This window comes from Pipistrellus kuhlii, unplaced genomic scaffold (genome assembly GCF_014108245.1).
Source record: "Pipistrellus kuhlii isolate mPipKuh1 unplaced genomic scaffold, mPipKuh1.p scaffold_m20_p_64, whole genome shotgun sequence".
Lineage (NCBI taxonomy): Eukaryota > Metazoa > Chordata > Mammalia > Chiroptera > Vespertilionidae > Pipistrellus > Pipistrellus kuhlii.
In genome coordinates, this window is record NW_023425567.1 from 1233975 (window position 1) to 1250329 (window position 16355).

Consider the following 16355-nt stretch of genomic DNA (forward strand, 5'->3'; position numbering starts at 1 on the left):
CAGCCCAGCTTTTAAAACAGCGAAGTAATCATCCCTGTCACCCACATAATGCCCCCTCCTCCAGGAAGCCTTCCTGGACTGCCTTGCCTAACGCAGGTTCTCTCCCAGCCCTCACCGCAGCCCCCGGAGGACCCTTTGTCCCAGGGCCTGGCACAATGCAGGGCGCCATGTGGGCTGCCGCGGACAGATCCTGACAGATGTCATACGAACGTCCGTGTTCCCATGTGTACGGCCCAGGGGTCCCAGGACCCGCCCAGGCGAGGCCCAACCCTGGTGGGCGTGAGGATAACGATTTACTGAACTGGGCTTCCCCTTAAACCGAAACCTGAGCTCCCCAAGCCCAGCCCCTGCGCGGCGGTGACCTGCTGGGCGGGGCCGGTGACCTGCTGGGCAGGCGGGTGGCCTGCTGGGTGGGCCCGTGGCCTGGCAGGTGGGCTGGTGGCCTGCTGGGCGGGGCGGTGGCCTGGCGGGCGGGGCCGGTGGCCGGCTGGGCGGGGCCGGTGGCCTGCCGGGCAAGCGGGTGACCTGCTGGGCGGGTCGGTGACCTGCTGGGCGGGTCGGTGACCTGCTGGGTGGGCCCGTGGCCTGGCAGGTGGGCTGGTGGCCTGCTGGGCGGGTCGGTGGCCTGGTGGGCGGGGCCGGTGGCCTGCTGGGCGGGTCGGTGGCCTGGAGGGCAGGGCCCCTGGACACCTGGCGACGGTCCCCGGACCAGGACGGACCAGGACCCCACAGGTCCGGTGCTGCCTGAGGGACCAGGACACGTTGTCCTCATCACCCCAGAGAGCCCGGGGCAGGCGGCCTGGCCCGCTCTGTCTGCACACGGGCCTCCGGCCGGATGCGCTGGGGGAGGGGAGCGGCCCTGGGGCGTAGGGTGCTTGTCGGCCCAGGGACGCCCCTCCCCCAGGCCACCCCCACTGCCTCCAGACACGGCCCGGGTCCTGATTTAACGGGGAAGGACAGGGAGGTCCCTCTGGAGAGCGTGGGGCCCTCAGGCCCAGCAGGTCCCGGGCAGAGCCCGGCCTCTCAGCAGGTGACCACTCGGCTGCCTGGCTCCCCGGCAGCCACCCCTCCGTGCCGTCCGCCGGGGGCCGGCAGCAGGGCCGGTGAGCGTGGAGATGGGGCCACCGTCAGGTCATGGGGCGTCCCCTGCCGCCTCCCGGCAGCCGCCTCTCCTCCGGCCTGCGAGAGGCGACTGTCCTGGCCTGGAGCTGGAGGCTGGGGATGGGGCTGGAGGCTGGGGTTGGAGCTGGAAGCTGGGGATGGGGCTGGAGGCTGGGGTTGGAGCTGGAGGCTGGGGATGGAGCTGGAGGCTGGGGATGGGCTGGAGGCTGGGTTGGAGCTGGAGGCTGGGGATGGAGCTGGAGGCTGGGGATGGGGCTGGAGGCTGGGGATGGGGCTGGAGGCTGGGGATGGGGCTGGAGGCTGGGGTTGGAGCTGGAGGCTGGGGATGGGGCTGGAGGCTGGGGATGGGGCTGGAGGCTGGGGTTGGAGCTGGAGGCTGGGGATGGGGCTGGAGGCTGGGGATGGGGCTGGAGGCTGGGGATGGGGCTGGAGGCTGGGGATGGAGCTGGAGGCTGGGGATGGGCTGTCGGGTGGGGTGGCCCGCCCCACTCCGTGCTTCAGGGTCACTCAGCCACAGCGGCTCCCGCCCACGAACCCCGGGCTTCAGCCCATGGGGCCCGCAGCCCCACACAGCGCTGTGCCCAGCCCCTCGCTGCCTCCGTCTCGCTGCGGCACCAGGTGCCAGGTGCCAGGTGAGCGCTGGGTGGGGCCGTGTGGCCGGGACCAGCACTGTGCCGGCACCACCATAGGCGTCCGACAGAGGCAGCGGCAGCCATGACAGCTCTTTCCTGGAAAAAAAACCAGCGGCCTGTTCCCACCACGGCATTCTCCTCACCGGCGGCTTCTGGCCGAGGGACACCGGGCCCCCAGCACACACACACAGACACACACACACACACACACACTCATACACATACAAACACACATACTCATACACACACACACACTCTCATACACACACTCATACACATACACACTCACACACACTCACACACATACATACACACACACGCACACTCATACACCCATACTCATGCACACACACTCATACACATGCACACACATACACACATATACACTCACACACACTGACACACTCATACACACACACTCATACACATGCACACACACATATACACACTCATATACATGCACACACTCATACACATGCACACACTCATACACATGCACACACACATACACATACACACACTCATACACATGCACACACTCATACACACGCACACACACATACACATACACAAACTCATACACACTCATACACACACACACTCATACACACACACTCATACACACACACACACTCATACACACACACTCATACACACACACTCATACACATGCACACACTCATACACATGCACACACTCATACACATACACACACATACACATACACACACTCATACTCATACACACACATACACACACTCATACACACACACTCATACACACACACTCATACACATGCACACACTCATACACATGCACACACTCATACACATACACACACATACACATACACACACTCATACTCATACCAAACCACATACACACTCATAACACACACTCATTACACACCCCACAACACTCCCACCTCATACACACACACACTCACATCACACACACACACATTACACATACCCACACTCCGACAGACTACACACGTCTAGTACACCACAAGACCACACACCACTCAGACAATACACACACTCATACACACACACTCATACACACACTCACACACACACTCATACACACACACTCATACACACACACACTCATACACACACACTCATACACACACACACATACACACTCATACACATGCACACTTATACACATACATACACTCATACACACACACTCATACACACACACTCATACACACACACACTCATACACACACACTCATAACACACCACTCAACACACATCACTATACATCACACTCACCTATACACCACACAACTCATACACACCACACTTCATACCAACACCACACTTCATACACCACACTCATACACACACACACTCATACATACACACTCATACACACACACTCATACACACACACTCATACACACACACTCATACACACACACACACTCATACACACACACTCATACACACACACTCATACACACACACACTCATACATACACACTCATACACACACACTCATACACACACACTCATACACACACACACACACACGCACACACACACACACACACCGGAGGTGTCAGCTTCCTGCAGTCTCGGGCGGGCGGGTCCACAGCACAGCGGGTTGAGTGGCTTTTATTTAACCCAGAAATCCCCAGTGAGCAGCGCTTCACAGGGTTACAGAGAGGAGACACACGGCACACGGGGCGGGGGACGGTCCCGCTGCTTTAAAACAGCACCGCTGGGTCGCGCCCTCCCTGATCCACGGCCCCGACAGTCAGCAGTGAGGCGTCGCCCGGGGCGTGAGTTCCCCATCTCACTGCTCCTTTCCCTCCCGCCTGGGCCGCGTGGGCCCAGGAACCGGCAGAGCCGCCGCGGGCAGGCTGCCCCTGCTGGCCTCCCGGGGTTCGCACCCCATCCTAAGCCCCAGCTGGGGCGCTGGGGACGAGGTCAGGGGCTGACCCGGCAGGCGCCGCGGGGGCACGGGGTGAGCAGCAGGGGGTGAGGGAGCCCTGTCCTGCCGGGCCCAGGGCAGGTGCCAGACTCCGGGATCGAGAGGAACACGTCGCTCCCTCCTGCAGGGGCTGCGGGCCCAGAACCCCGAGCGGAGCCCTGCCCGGGGCCTCAGAAAGCACAGCCGGAGGGATGCGGTGATCGGGTCCCGGGGCCGGTGCAGCCCAGCGGGACTGGGGTCCTTGTACGAAGAGGCCAGGGCACACACACAGCGGGACCCCGGGGGGACAGGGGAGGACGAGGGAGGACGGGGTCTGCAGGCCACGGAGGGCGGCTCCGAAGGAACCCACCCCCCCGCACAGACACAGGCCCCCCTGCGGGACCCTCCCTGGGCGGCGGGGGGGGCGGCGGGGCCTTAGACGTTAGTGAAAACAAGGCGCACACACACGAGGGCCAGGAGCAGGGACGCAGGGCCATTCCTGCCGCAGCCGCGGCTGCTGGGCCGGACGGAGTTTTTAAAACCGCAGATCGCTCTTCACTCAGGCCCGTTCCGAGGGGAGCGCCGGAGGTCCCGCCAGGAGGGCGAGCTACGCCTCTCGGACGACGCCCGGGACCCTGGCGGTGCGGCAGACGGAGCGGGGCCTCCCGCGGCTGAGGCCTGGGTTCCGGCGCCTTCCTTTCCATCGCCTGGTCCAGGCCGCAGCCGGGAGCCCCTCAGCCCTGCGGCTCCGGACACGGGCAGGAGCGGGGTGGGGGCAGGGAGAGACGGGCGGTGGGAGCAGGGGCGGCCGCGGGTCACTCGGCGTTCTTGTACTTGTTGAACAGGTTGTAGAGGACCCGCAGGGTGGACTTGAGGTCCAGGCTCACCACGTCTGCGGAGGAGACGGAGCATTAGGGGGCGCGGCTGGCCTGGCGCTGGGGCCTGGGCCGCTCCGGCAGCGCGTCCCAGACACGGGTCTCCCGCGGGCCCCCGGCCGCCACCTGTGGGCTGAGGCCCGGGGGCCAGCACAGGCACCCTCCGCCCCTCCCCGGCACCGGGGCCTTACCTTCCGGCCGGGCCTTGGGCTTCTGGAGGCCCCCGTCCAGCATGAGCTCGAAGGCGAAGGACACGTTGTGGACCTGCGAGGGCGTGGGGTTAACGCCGGGGCCTCGCTGCCCAGCCCGCCCGCTGCCCCACGCTCCCCGGAAGGACAGAGGGGGCAGGCCTGGGCCGCGTGGTCTCTGCAGTGAGGCCCGGGGCCCGGCGGGCAGACGTCTGTGGGAGCAGCATTCCCTCACTTACGGGTCCTTCCCCCTCACCAGGGATCAGGGGCGGCTGGGAGGTGCGGGGGTGAAGGCAGGGAGCCTGTCCTTGGGGGCTCGGGGTCCCTGTGTGTCTGCACCGGGCCCTGGCACGTCCACAGGATGAGAAGTGACCGTGACCCCATTTTACAGATGAGGAAACCGAGGCTCAGAGAAGACAAGTCACTTCCCAGAGGTGCCGGGCCCGGGGCCCTGTCCCCAGCACAGAGCAGCCCTTCACCTCCCCCACTCGCCCCCACCATCAGCTGACCGCCAGCCAGATCGGCTCATGCGCACACATGGCGGCCGTGGTGCCAGGCCGTGCCAGCGGCCGCACGGCGCAGCGGGCAGACTGATCGCCCTGGCGGACGAGAGATTCCCCGCTGCCTGGCCCGACACGTGGGGCCAGCACTTTGGGGAAACAACACGACCGAAGCCCATGGGCCCACAGCAGTGTGGTCAGGCCCTCTGCCTGCTTCCAAGGCGCCTGAGAGCTGCGGGCGCTGGGCTTCCGGGGGCCCCGGCGGCAGGCCCCCGGCCCGGCCACACTGGCGGGGAGCCAGCCGCCCAGATGGCACGGCTAGGCCCTGCACCAAACATCCCAACGATCCTCTCCGGGGAAGTTTGCTAGACACAGTCCTCAGGAATGGAAGGCTATATCTATATATCTGCAGCAATAAAAGCTAATATGCTGATTAGACCGGACAGCCGAACGGCCTTCCGGATGTCCTTCCAGACAGCCTGGGGCTGCAAGGCCGGAGCCCCTTGCGTGAATTTCATGCATCGAGTCTCATATATACATATACATACATATACATACATACACACACACACATATACACACAGACACACATACACAGATACACAGATACACACATACACACACATACACACACATACACACACATACACATACACACATACACACATACACACATATACATACACACATACACACATATACACATACACACATACACACACATACACATACACACATACACACACACACATACACACATACACACACACACACATTCAAGAAGATGCCTTGTTTTCATAGGGATAACACAGGACCGTGCTGATTGGGCGAGAGCGGGCGACAGGAGGCCACGCCCTGAGCAGGGCGCCTGGGAGCTGGGGAGCAGCGGGCGCCCGGCCGTGAGGCCCGGGGGCATGCACAGGGGACGGGCGGGCGATTACGCAGGACGGGCTCGGGGCGGGAAGTGCCCGGGAGAGGCAGGCGTCGGGCTTCCTTCTCTCCGGGGCCCGTCTGGCCGCTTTACGCCTGCAGAGCGCGCGGGCCCAGAGCGGGCTGCGGCCCCCCGGGCGGCGGGCGCGTACCTTCTGGTCGAAGCTGTCTGGCGTCAGGTAGAAGTGGTGCAGGGGCACGAAGTAGTCCTCCAGCAGGCCCATGAGCAGCACCAGGTACACGCCGTCTGCGAACTACAGGACGCACCGCTGACGCCGGGCACGGCGCTCGGAGCCGCCCTGCTCCGTGTCCGCTCACCAGGAGGAGCTGGGCCCGGCCGGCGGCTCTGACCCCTGAACCAGGACTCGGGGTTCAATTCCCGGCCAGGGCACACACCCGGGTTGTGGGCAGGATCCGCAGTGAGGGGCGGGCAGGAGGCAGCTGATCCGCGATTCTCTCTCATCATGGATGTTTCTCTCTCTCTTTCCCTCTGCCTTCCTCTGAAATCAGTAAAAATATATCGAAAGGGGAAAACAAGAAACATTACGGACAGCTGTGCAGTGGGAGCCAGTGCCATCTAGAAAATACATTAACGGCCAAAACCGGTTTGACTCGGTGATTAGAGTGTCGGCCTGTGAACTGAAGGGTCCCAGGTTCAATTCCGGTCAAGGGCATGTACCTTGGTTGCGGGCACATCCCCAGTGGGAAGTGTGCAGGAGGCAGCTAATCGGTGTTTCTAACTCTCTGTCCCTCTCTCTTCCTCTGTAAAAAATCAATAAAAATATATTTTTTTAAAAAAGAAAATACATTTATGGACATAAAACATCTAGAAAAATGTCCACCGCACGGTGACCTACAGTGACCCCTGCAGGGACAGACGGGAGGGAGGAGGGGTTTTCGACCTGTCGGTTTGCACACCTCCGCGCCAGGAACCTATCAGACAGCAGGTACAGCGGCCGTGTGCCAGGCTGGCAAGGCGCTGGAATAACCAACGCATTTGCACGGCCTCCCCCCACACACACAGAAACCACCCACACGGGCAAACTGGGCGCCCGGCTTTCCCAGGCAGACCGCTGCCCCGCCCGCCCGGGAGGACTGCCCGCCCGGGAGGACCGCCCGCCCGGGAGGACCGCCATGCGGAGAGGCCCGGAACGGCCCTGGCACAGATGGCGAGGCAGAGGGCTTTGTTCTGCTTATCTGCAGGCTCAGGCTTCCCCACAAGGAGCCCGAATCCCTTTTTTAATTAGAAAAGCAAATGAGAAGCGCTGGCCGCCAAGCGAATGCAATCAGCGGCGGCAGAGGATCAGCGGCGAGCGCCGGGCCAGGCCCGCGGCTGCAGGCTCGGCCGCTAATCCCGGGATGAGGTTCTGTCGGCGCCCGCGGCTGCGGAAACCTGTCCCCGGCGCTACTTTCCTTTGGGGAGGGCGTGGGGGAGGGCGCTGGACAGCCAGAGGCCAAAGCCAACGTATCAGACGCTGCATTCTCACAGGAGTGAGCCAGGCAGGAGCTGGCCCCCAGCCGCCCCCGGACCGAGCTGGCCCCCAGCCGCCCCCGCACCGAGCTGGCCCCCAGCTGCCCCGAGGAAGAGCAGGTGCCGAAGGGTCTTGGGTTCAATTCCCAATAGAGGGCAGGCACCTGGGCTGCAGGTTCGATCCCAGGCCCCGGCCAGGGCGTGTGCAGGAGGCAACCAATCAACGTGCCTCTCCCTGTGCCGCTCCCTCTCCCTCCCTCTGTCTCTAAAACCAATGGAAAACTGTCCTCGGGTGAGGCGGAATAACAACAATATCTATATAGCTGAGCCCTCCCCCCAGAGCACGGCTTGGGTCAGTGTTGAAGTGTCTGTGGGGTCACCAGCCTCTGCTGGGACTTCCGCCTCCAGGACGGGAAGAGTTGCCTAAACCAGCAGCTCCCAGCCGTCCGGACCCCATGGACCTCAGGGCCCGCGGACGGCCGTGGGGGCGCCGTGGGGGCGCCGTGGGGGCACCGTGGGGAGCCGTGGGGGCGCCGTGGGGACGCCGTGGGGTGCCGTGGGGGCACCGTGGGGACGCCGTGGGGTGCCGTGGGGGCACCGTGGGGAGTGCCGTGGGGAGTGATGTGGGGGGTGCCGTGGGGGCGCCATGGGGAGCCGTGGGGGGTGCCGTGGGGAGCCGTGGGGGCGCCGTGGGGGCGCCGTGGGGAGTGCCGTGGGGAGTGGTGTGGGGGGTGCCGTGGGGGCACCGTGGGGAGCCGTGGGGGGTGCCGTGGGGAGCCGTGGGGTGCCGTGGGGGCGCCGTGGGGACGCCGTGGGGGGTGCCGTGGGGACGGCGTGGGGAGCTGTGGGGAGTGGTGTGGGGGGCGCTCTGGGGGCGCCGTGGGGAGCCGTGGGGAGTGGTGTGGGGGGCGCTGTGGGGGCGCCGTGGGGAGCCGTGGGGCGCCGTGGGGACCCGTGGGGCCCGCCGGTCTAAACCTCTCTGTGTGTGGGCTTTGCTCCGAGGCCCCGGAGAGGAAGGCGAGGGCGCGGGGGCGCGGGGGCCGGGCTGGCGCTGTTGGCGGGTGCTCCTGCCGGACCAGACAGGCACGGTGGCGGCCGGTTTGCTCACGGCCCCTGTGCGCCTCCCAGAGCCACTCACCTGGGTCTCCAGCTCCGTCACCTCCAGGTTCAGCTTGTTCAGGTGCTTGTTCACGAAGGTGATGAGAGACTGCAGAGGCAGAGGGTGTGTGAGACCAGCTCCCCTCCCCCCCGCCCCCAGCACAGGGACGGGGCTGAGAGCAGCTCCCCCCCCCCATTGCCCCCCCAGCACAGGGACGGGGCTGAGAGCAGCTCCCCCCCCCATTGCCCCCCCAGCACAGGGACGGGGCTGAGAGCAGCTCCCCCCCCACCGCCCCCCCAGCACAGGGACGGGGCTGAGACCAGCTCCTCCCCCCCCATTGCCCCCCCAGCACAGGGATGGGGCTGAGAGCAGCTCCCCCCCCATTGCCCCCCCAGCACAGGGACGGGGCTGAGAGCAGCTCCCCCCCCCGCCCCCAGCAGAGCGGGGCCCCGACCCCACAAGTGAGGGCGAACCCTTGGGGACCTCCCGGCCGAGGCGGGACGGGGTGGACGGGCCAGAGTGGGAGGGGGCTGGGAAGACCGGACGGGGCAGGGCCTGCAGGGAAGTCTGGGTGAGGGAAGCCCTCCCAGCAGCTCTGGCGGGTGGGTGGGGGGAGCTGGCGGCAGGGGAAAGGGTTTGGTCTGGTTCGGTGCTGAGCAGCCGGCCCGGACGTCCTGGCGGAGAGCCAGCTCGGGCCATTTCTGTGCGGACGCAGCCTCGTGGGAGCCGGCCACGCGGCCCGGGGGACGCACCACAGACGGCGGGAGCGGAGGTGCCCGTTCCACGGCCGTGGTTAGGTGTCACCAGTCACACTCCGGGCAGATGTCTCAGCCCCACACGGTCCCCCTCCCGTCCGCCCCGGGGGCGGGCTCACCTTCTTCACCAGGCTCAGCTTGTCCGGGGCGTGGTCGAACAGCGTGTCGAAGGCATCGCGCTCTGCGTGGGGACACGGGAGGGTCAGGCACCGCGCAGCTGCGTCCCCACGCCCGTCTGTCCCGGAGGCGGCGGCCTCAGACAGACGGCCGCGCCAGCCTCACACAGACGGCCACGCCGGCCTCACACAGACGGCCACGCGGCCTCAGACAGACGGCCACGCCGGCCTCGGACAGACGGCCGCGCCGGCCTCACAAAGACAGCCACAGCGGCCTCACACAGACGGCCACGCGGCCTCGGACAGACGGCCACGCCGGCCTCACACAGACGGCCACGCCAGCCTCGGACAGACGGCCACGCGGCCTCACAAAGACGGCCACGCCGGCCTCACAAAGACGGCCACGCCGGCCTCACACAGACGGCCAGGGCGGCCTCACACAGACGGCCACGCCGGCCTCACAAAGACGGCCACGCCGGCCTCGGACAGACAGCCACGCGGCCTCGGACAGACGGCCACGCCGGCCTCGGACAGATGGCCACGTGGCCTCGGACAGACGGCCACGCCGGCTGACCCTGCAGCTCCCGCAGGTGCAGAGCAGGCGCCACGGGGCAGGCACCGCCGGGCCCTGCTCACAGCGTCTCTCCTCCGATAGGACCCAGCAGCACGGGCGCCCCCCTCACTGAGGACAGAGGCTCCTGTCCCCACAGTCCCTGGCCGTAACCCCCTGGGTCCCCCGGACACGGCTCCTCCTCGGCCACAGCCGCCCACCGGCCCCCGCCCTCCCCCGGCCACGGCCCCTCCAGCCCCCCGCCCTCCCCCGGCCACGGCCCCTCCAGCCCCTCGCCCTCCCGGGCGCAGCTGCTGCCACCGGCTTCCCAGACCCCAGGCCCCGCCCCCTTCCCCTCCCCAACTCCGATCCGGAGCCAGGCTCCCCCAGGCAGAGAAGCTCCGGAAAGTGCAGATCAGACCCTTTCTTACATCCTCCCCACCCCGCGCACACTGGAGTCCCCACACTTCTCGTCCTCCTGAAGCTCAGATCACTCCCTCCTGTGGGCCTCAGACTCCAGGGCTCAGCGTCTCTCTCACAGACACACACACACACACCCCGACACACACACACACACTGACACACACACACACACACACCCTCCTGCCTTCACTCCGCCATCCAGCGGCCAGGCCCCTGCACGTCCCCTCTCACCGGCCTGTGTGCAGCCTCCTGGCCTCCCGCCTCCCCTCCTCCCGCCTCCCCGCCTCCCGCCTCCCCTCCGGTAGGTGCTCCCGGCACCGCCTCCCGGCCTCCCGCCTCCCCTCCGGCAGGTGCTCCCGGCCTCCCGCCTCCCGGCCTCCCGCCTCCCCTCCGGCAGGTGCTCCCGGCCTCCCGCCTCCCGGCCTCCCGCCTCCCCTCCAGCAGGTGCTCCGGCCTCCCGCCTCCCCTCCGGCAGGTGCTCCCGGCCTCCCGCCTCCCGGCCTCCCGCCTCCCCTCCGGCAGGTGCTCCCGGCCTCCCGCCTCCCCTCCGGCAGGTGCTCCCGGCCTCCCGCCCCCCGGCCTCCCACCCCGGAGCGAGCAGCCCTCCGCCCTCCGCTGGCGCGGTGCTCACGCCGGCCACTGCCGGTGCGTTTGCTGTATGTCCGCCCCGCGTGACCGGCTGGGACTGCGCTGCCTGCACCTTCTCCGGCCACAGCGGCAGGACGGACGGGCAGGACGGAGACCAGGGTGGACACAGGGCTGCGGGGCCGCGCTGGCAGAATCTGTCCCGAAGGAGCCCTGTGCCCCACGGCTTCTGAGAGAAAGCCAATCCCCAGACCCAGTGTGGAGTTCTGGGGCCGGGCCAGCCCAGTGGGGTGTGGGAAGCTCCTCCTCAGCCTGGGTGGCAGGAGCCGGAGTAGGGCGCTCAGGGTGCTCCTGGCCTGTGCTGCTGAGGGGGCGGGAGGGGGCGGGGGGCAATGAGGGAAGGCAGGGCTCCTGGAGGAAGCACCCACCCTGCCCCCACTTGGCCCTGAAAGGAAGGTGCTCAGTGCTCTGAACCCAGGGGCAGGGGCACCCAGGACCAGGGGCACCCAGAGGCACCCAGGGGCAGGGGCACCAAGGGGCAGGGGCACCCAGGGGCAGAGCCACCCAGGGGCAGGGGCACCCAGAGGTAGGGGCACCCAGGGGCAGGGGCACCCAGGGGCAGGGGCAGGGGCACCCAGAGGTAGGAGCACCCAGGGGCAGGGGCACCCAGGGGCAGAGCACCCAGGGGCAGGGCACCCAGGGGCAGAGCCACCCAGGGGCAGGGGCACCCAGGGGCAGGGGCACCCAGAGGTAGGGGCACCCAGGGGCAGGGGCACCCAGGGGCAGGGCACCCAGGGCCAGGGCACCCAGGGCCAGGGGCACCCAGAGGTAGGGGCACCCAGGGGCAGGGGGACCCAGGGGCAGGGCACCCAGGGGCACCCAGGGGCAGGGCACCCAGAGGTAGGGGCGCCCAGGGGCAGAGGCGCCCAGGGCCAGGGGCACCCAGGGGCAGGGCACCCAGGGCCAGGGGCACCCAGAGGTAGGGGCACCCAGGGGCGGAGCAGCTCCGGCCCTGCCCGGCCCAGGGCACCTCGGCTCCAGGGGGCGGGGAGGAAGCTGAGAGGCGAAGGCGAAGGGAGAGAAGGAAGGCGTGTGTGGTGTGTACACACGTGAACATGGGGACGGCGTGTGCATGTGTGGGGAGGGGACGTGACCGTAGGCCCAGCGTGCGGAGCTCCCTGCCATGTTCCGGAAGCACAGCTCGGGCTCGAGAGCCGGGGGAGCGGCTGGGCCCCGCCGGGCACCGAGGCAGGGGCAGCGTCACCATGCCGCCGGCCCTGGCAGGGCACAGCCCCGGTCCATCCCCGCCGCCACTCCCAGGCCCGTCCAGGCGGGTGGCTCCCGGCACAGCGGGAGCCGGCACAGCCCCCCCTCCCCTCGCCCCTCGGTGTGCGCTCCGGGCGGACAGGCACACGCCCGCGGCACGCACTCCGCCCACGGCCCTCGGCCTGCCTCCCATCGGGGCAGAGGGTAAACAGGGGGAGGCCCTGCCCTCGGGAGGCAGAGGGTAAACCGAGGCACAGGGCGGCCGCAGTGACTCGAGCAGCCCGGGCCTGCTGCCCTCCTCCCTCGGGGACGGCCCGTTGGGCCCAGACGACGTTTTGTGTGTTTGTGTTTGTTTGAAGTTGGAAGCTTTGCCCACAGCCCTGAACCCCTGGCTGCTCGGAGGAACTGGGGCCGGGGCACATTCCCACGGGGCATCACCCAGCCGCTGTGGACATGGAGTGTGGGCTCAGACCACCCCGCCCACTGCCCCCAACGGGCCACCGGGCAGCTGCCCGTACCTCTGTTCCAGCCGCTTCCCTCTCCCTGCTGCCCGGTCCGGTCCGGAGGCAGCCAGGGCCAAGGCCGTGAACTCTCCGGGCTGAGGGGGGTGGCGGAGAGTGGGGGTCAGAGGGGGAGCTTCTCCCAGCTCCCCTCGCGGGGAGGGGCCCAGAGGGGGAGGGGCGCCGGGAGCCGGCAGGCAGCACTCCGGTTGCCATGGAGACCGGGCTGCAGCTCCCCAGCTCCTCTGGGGAGCCGAGAGGGAGGAGGCCCGGAGCCGGGGGCAGGGCGGGCGGCCAGAGGCCCCCTCCCTCCCTCCCTCGCCCGGAGTGCCGATGTGAGACACTGAGGCAGAGAACACGCTTCTCGGGAAGCCGGGGGGGGGGGGGACCCCGAGGGGAGCTGGGGAGCCTCGGCCACGGAGGTCTGCCCGGGTCCCGGACGCTCCCGGGCACCGCCTCCCGGCACTGCGGTGAGGGAGCCCGGCTCCCGGGACGCTCACCGCTCAGAAAGGGGGGCTGGGTCCCTACGCTGCCTGGTCCCCTGTCTGCCCACGGGGCAGGCCCAGGTGAGTGCCACTGGCCTGGGAGCAGAGGGTGGCCACGGGGTCGGGAGGCCCCGCAGAGGGAGAGCGAGCGGGCGCGGAGCGGGACCCCGGCTGCAGGGGAGAGTGTGGCCGCAGGACCTGAAGGCCCCGCTAGGACCTAGGACCAGGCTTTGTCTTTAAGGAGGTGAGGGTGGTGAGGGGGGTGAGGGGAGCGGAGTGCGTCAGGGAGCGGCCCTGTGACGGGCTGAGGGCACCGCAGAGGCTGCGCCTGGGTATCCAGGAGACCCGCGTGCGTCAGCGCAGCCCCCGGGACCAGCTGACTGCCGCCACCCACTGCGGCCGGCTGGCATCGCGCCCGCAGGAGCCGCGGAGGAATGAGGCCAGGCCGCTGCTGCCTGCCGCCTGCCCCTGCGCCCTCCCTGCGCTCCCCGCCAGCGGCACCCGCGCCCGTCCACCGAGGGCGCACAGCCCCCAGGTCCCCCTCTCCCCTCTCCCCACCCCCCGCCTCCCACCAGGCCGGCCGGACACGGACGTGGCAGAGAAAACCACCGACCACAGTTCACACGCCCGGGGTCCCACTGCTCAGCCTGTGCCCCACCGCCCACGCCCGGCCCTCCGGGCAGGAAGGACGGGGCGGCCACAGGAGGGCGCACTGCCCCAGGCGGCCTCCACCCCAACGCAGGCAGGCCAGGCTGCCAGGAGGCCCGTCTACTGGGGCGTCCGGCGTGGGCCCGGGGCTGCACTGCCCACCCCAAGGAAGCCATGAGCTGGAGGTTTTGGGGTGAAAGACTAGGCATTTCCCTGGAGGATTGTCCTCCGGGCTAATGGGGCTCCGAATAAGAGCCACACCCACCCTCCCCTTGTCCTGGTTTCTGCTCCGTCCCAGGCCCTGGTGAGAGTGTGTGCCGCCCGGACACTCCGGTCCTCCTGCCACCGACACTCCCCGCCCCGGCCCTCCCGGCGCCGAGAGCCGCCACGGCCCCGGCCACGGCGCAGGGCCCGCCGGAGCCACGGACTTGCCGTATGACTGCGTGAACCCGGGGGCTTCCTGGGACAGCCCAGCCCCCCAGACCCCCACCCCCACCGGCCCCAGGTTACTCACCAAACCGGCCCATCATCTGCCTGCAAACGAGAGACAGAGACGCACGTCAGAGAGAGAGACACGCCAGAGACACACGTCAGAGAGAGACACACCAGAGACACGTGTCCGAGGGGCCGCTCACCGCGGCCCGGCCTGCTGGAGGCGCTGGGGTGACTCGAAATCAGGCGGGAACGCCCACTGAGGGCTGTTTGTAAAGCGTGGCCACACGGGGTGCCCCCTGGGCCACAGGAGGTCACCGGCACCTGAGCCGCCCTGTGGTCTCGGGGGTGGGGTAGGGGATGGGGTACGGCCTGGAGGGTCCACGTGGAGCACATGCGGCTGCTCGGCCTCCGGGCAGCCCTGGCGGCAGCCCTGCACCAGGAACAGCTCCCGGGAGCCCACCCCTGAGGGACCGCGCCCGAGGGTCCCAGGAGCCTACCCCTGAGGGACCGCGCCCGAGCCCACCCCTGAGGGACCGAGCCCGAGGGTCCCAGGAGCCCACCCCTGAGGGACTGCGCCCGAGGGTGCCCAGGAGCCCACCCCTGAGGGACCGCGCCCGAGGGTGCCCAGGAGCCCACCCCTGAGGGACCGAGCCCGAGGGTCCCCAGAGCCACGGAGGGTGGGCACCCCGCTTCGCCTTGAGGATTTCTGGGGCACAAATGCACAGCCCCTCCCCACTGCGCCCCTTCCTGATAGGCAAGCAATGCTAACTCCGTCCCCCCGTCCGCTGGACTCGCACCCTCTGCCTGCCCCTCACTCGCAGCTGTTTCCTGAGCGCCTGTGACATGCGGGCTGCGGAGACACAGACACCGGCCCTGTGCCGGGGACGCTGGCACTGACAGAGGCGCGGCCCACATTCCCACCCTCCGTGTGACAGGCAGGAGGCGCTGTGGGGGCTAAAGGAAGGCAGGGAGGGCTCCCTGTAGGCAGTGGCCGCAGAGCTGGCCTGAGAGAGGAATGGGAGGGATGTGAGGCTGGACAGGAGGCGAGGAGGACAGAGAGGAGGAGGCTGAAGAAACAGAGCCAGTGTGGGTGGTAAATTAACGGGCGCTGGGGGTGTCTGAGCCTCCCAACGCCCACTCCCCCCTCTCCGCTGCCTGGAGCCCGCCTTCCACCACGAGGTGAGAGCCCTTGGCCTGGGGGCAGTTACGCCAAGTGCTTTCCCACACCTGCTCTGTCAGCGTCTGAGACTTCCTTCCTCTCTCCCTTCCTGCTGAGGGATGTTGAACACGATCACCTGTGTTTTTATTTACGCCTAGAGGCCTGGTGCACGGATTCGTGCCCGGATGGGGCCTGGCAGGCACGCCCGATGGGGGCTGATGGGCCAGGCCAGCCAGGAGGGACATGGAGGTTGGCCGGCCAGGCCCACCCTCATGGGCGTGGGGGGCGATGGGGGGGCAGCCAGGGGAGGAGCGTGGACAGCAGCCGGCCTGCCCCGCCCTGTGGCTGAACTCCCAGTCAAGGGGACGGTTTGCATATCAGCCTTTTACTACATAGGATTGTCTGCCTCGCCCCACAAAGATCTCAGGCGCCCGTGTGCGGTCGGACACCTATGCCACCCGTGGGAAGGAGTAACAGATCGGACCCTCATTCCGACCCCCAACCACACCGCCACCCGGCCGAACGCATCCAACAGAGGACAGACCGAAGCACGCGTGTGCAGGCCGTGAGGCCAGGCCCACACCGTGAGAAAGCGCCGCCGCCACGGGGAGGGGGGGGAGGGGAGGGGAGGGGAGGGGGGGAGGGGAGGGGAGGGGAGGGGAGGGGAGGGGAAGGGAGGGCGGGAGGGAG

At 67.8% G+C, this 16355-nt stretch overlaps 1 protein-coding gene across 1 annotated transcript in view; it reads right to left on the bottom strand.

Annotated features, from left to right (window-relative positions):
• Positions 1-3652: 3652 nt before the first annotated feature.
• The window catches only part of PARVB (parvin beta), a 54692-nt gene continuing 41989 nt past the window's right edge, over positions 3653-16355 (bottom strand). Inside the window, exons 8-13 of the mRNA XM_036420225.2 lie at positions 14586-14605; positions 9618-9679; positions 8783-8851; positions 6326-6427; positions 4747-4819; positions 3653-4572 (exon numbers count right to left, since the gene is read on the bottom strand). Coding sequence (XP_036276118.1) covers positions 4496-4572; positions 4747-4819; positions 6326-6427; positions 8783-8851; positions 9618-9679; positions 14586-14605 — 403 coding nt within the window. The 3' untranslated portion in view covers positions 3653-4495. The remainder of the gene's footprint in view (positions 4573-4746; positions 4820-6325; positions 6428-8782; positions 8852-9617; positions 9680-14585; positions 14606-16355) is intronic.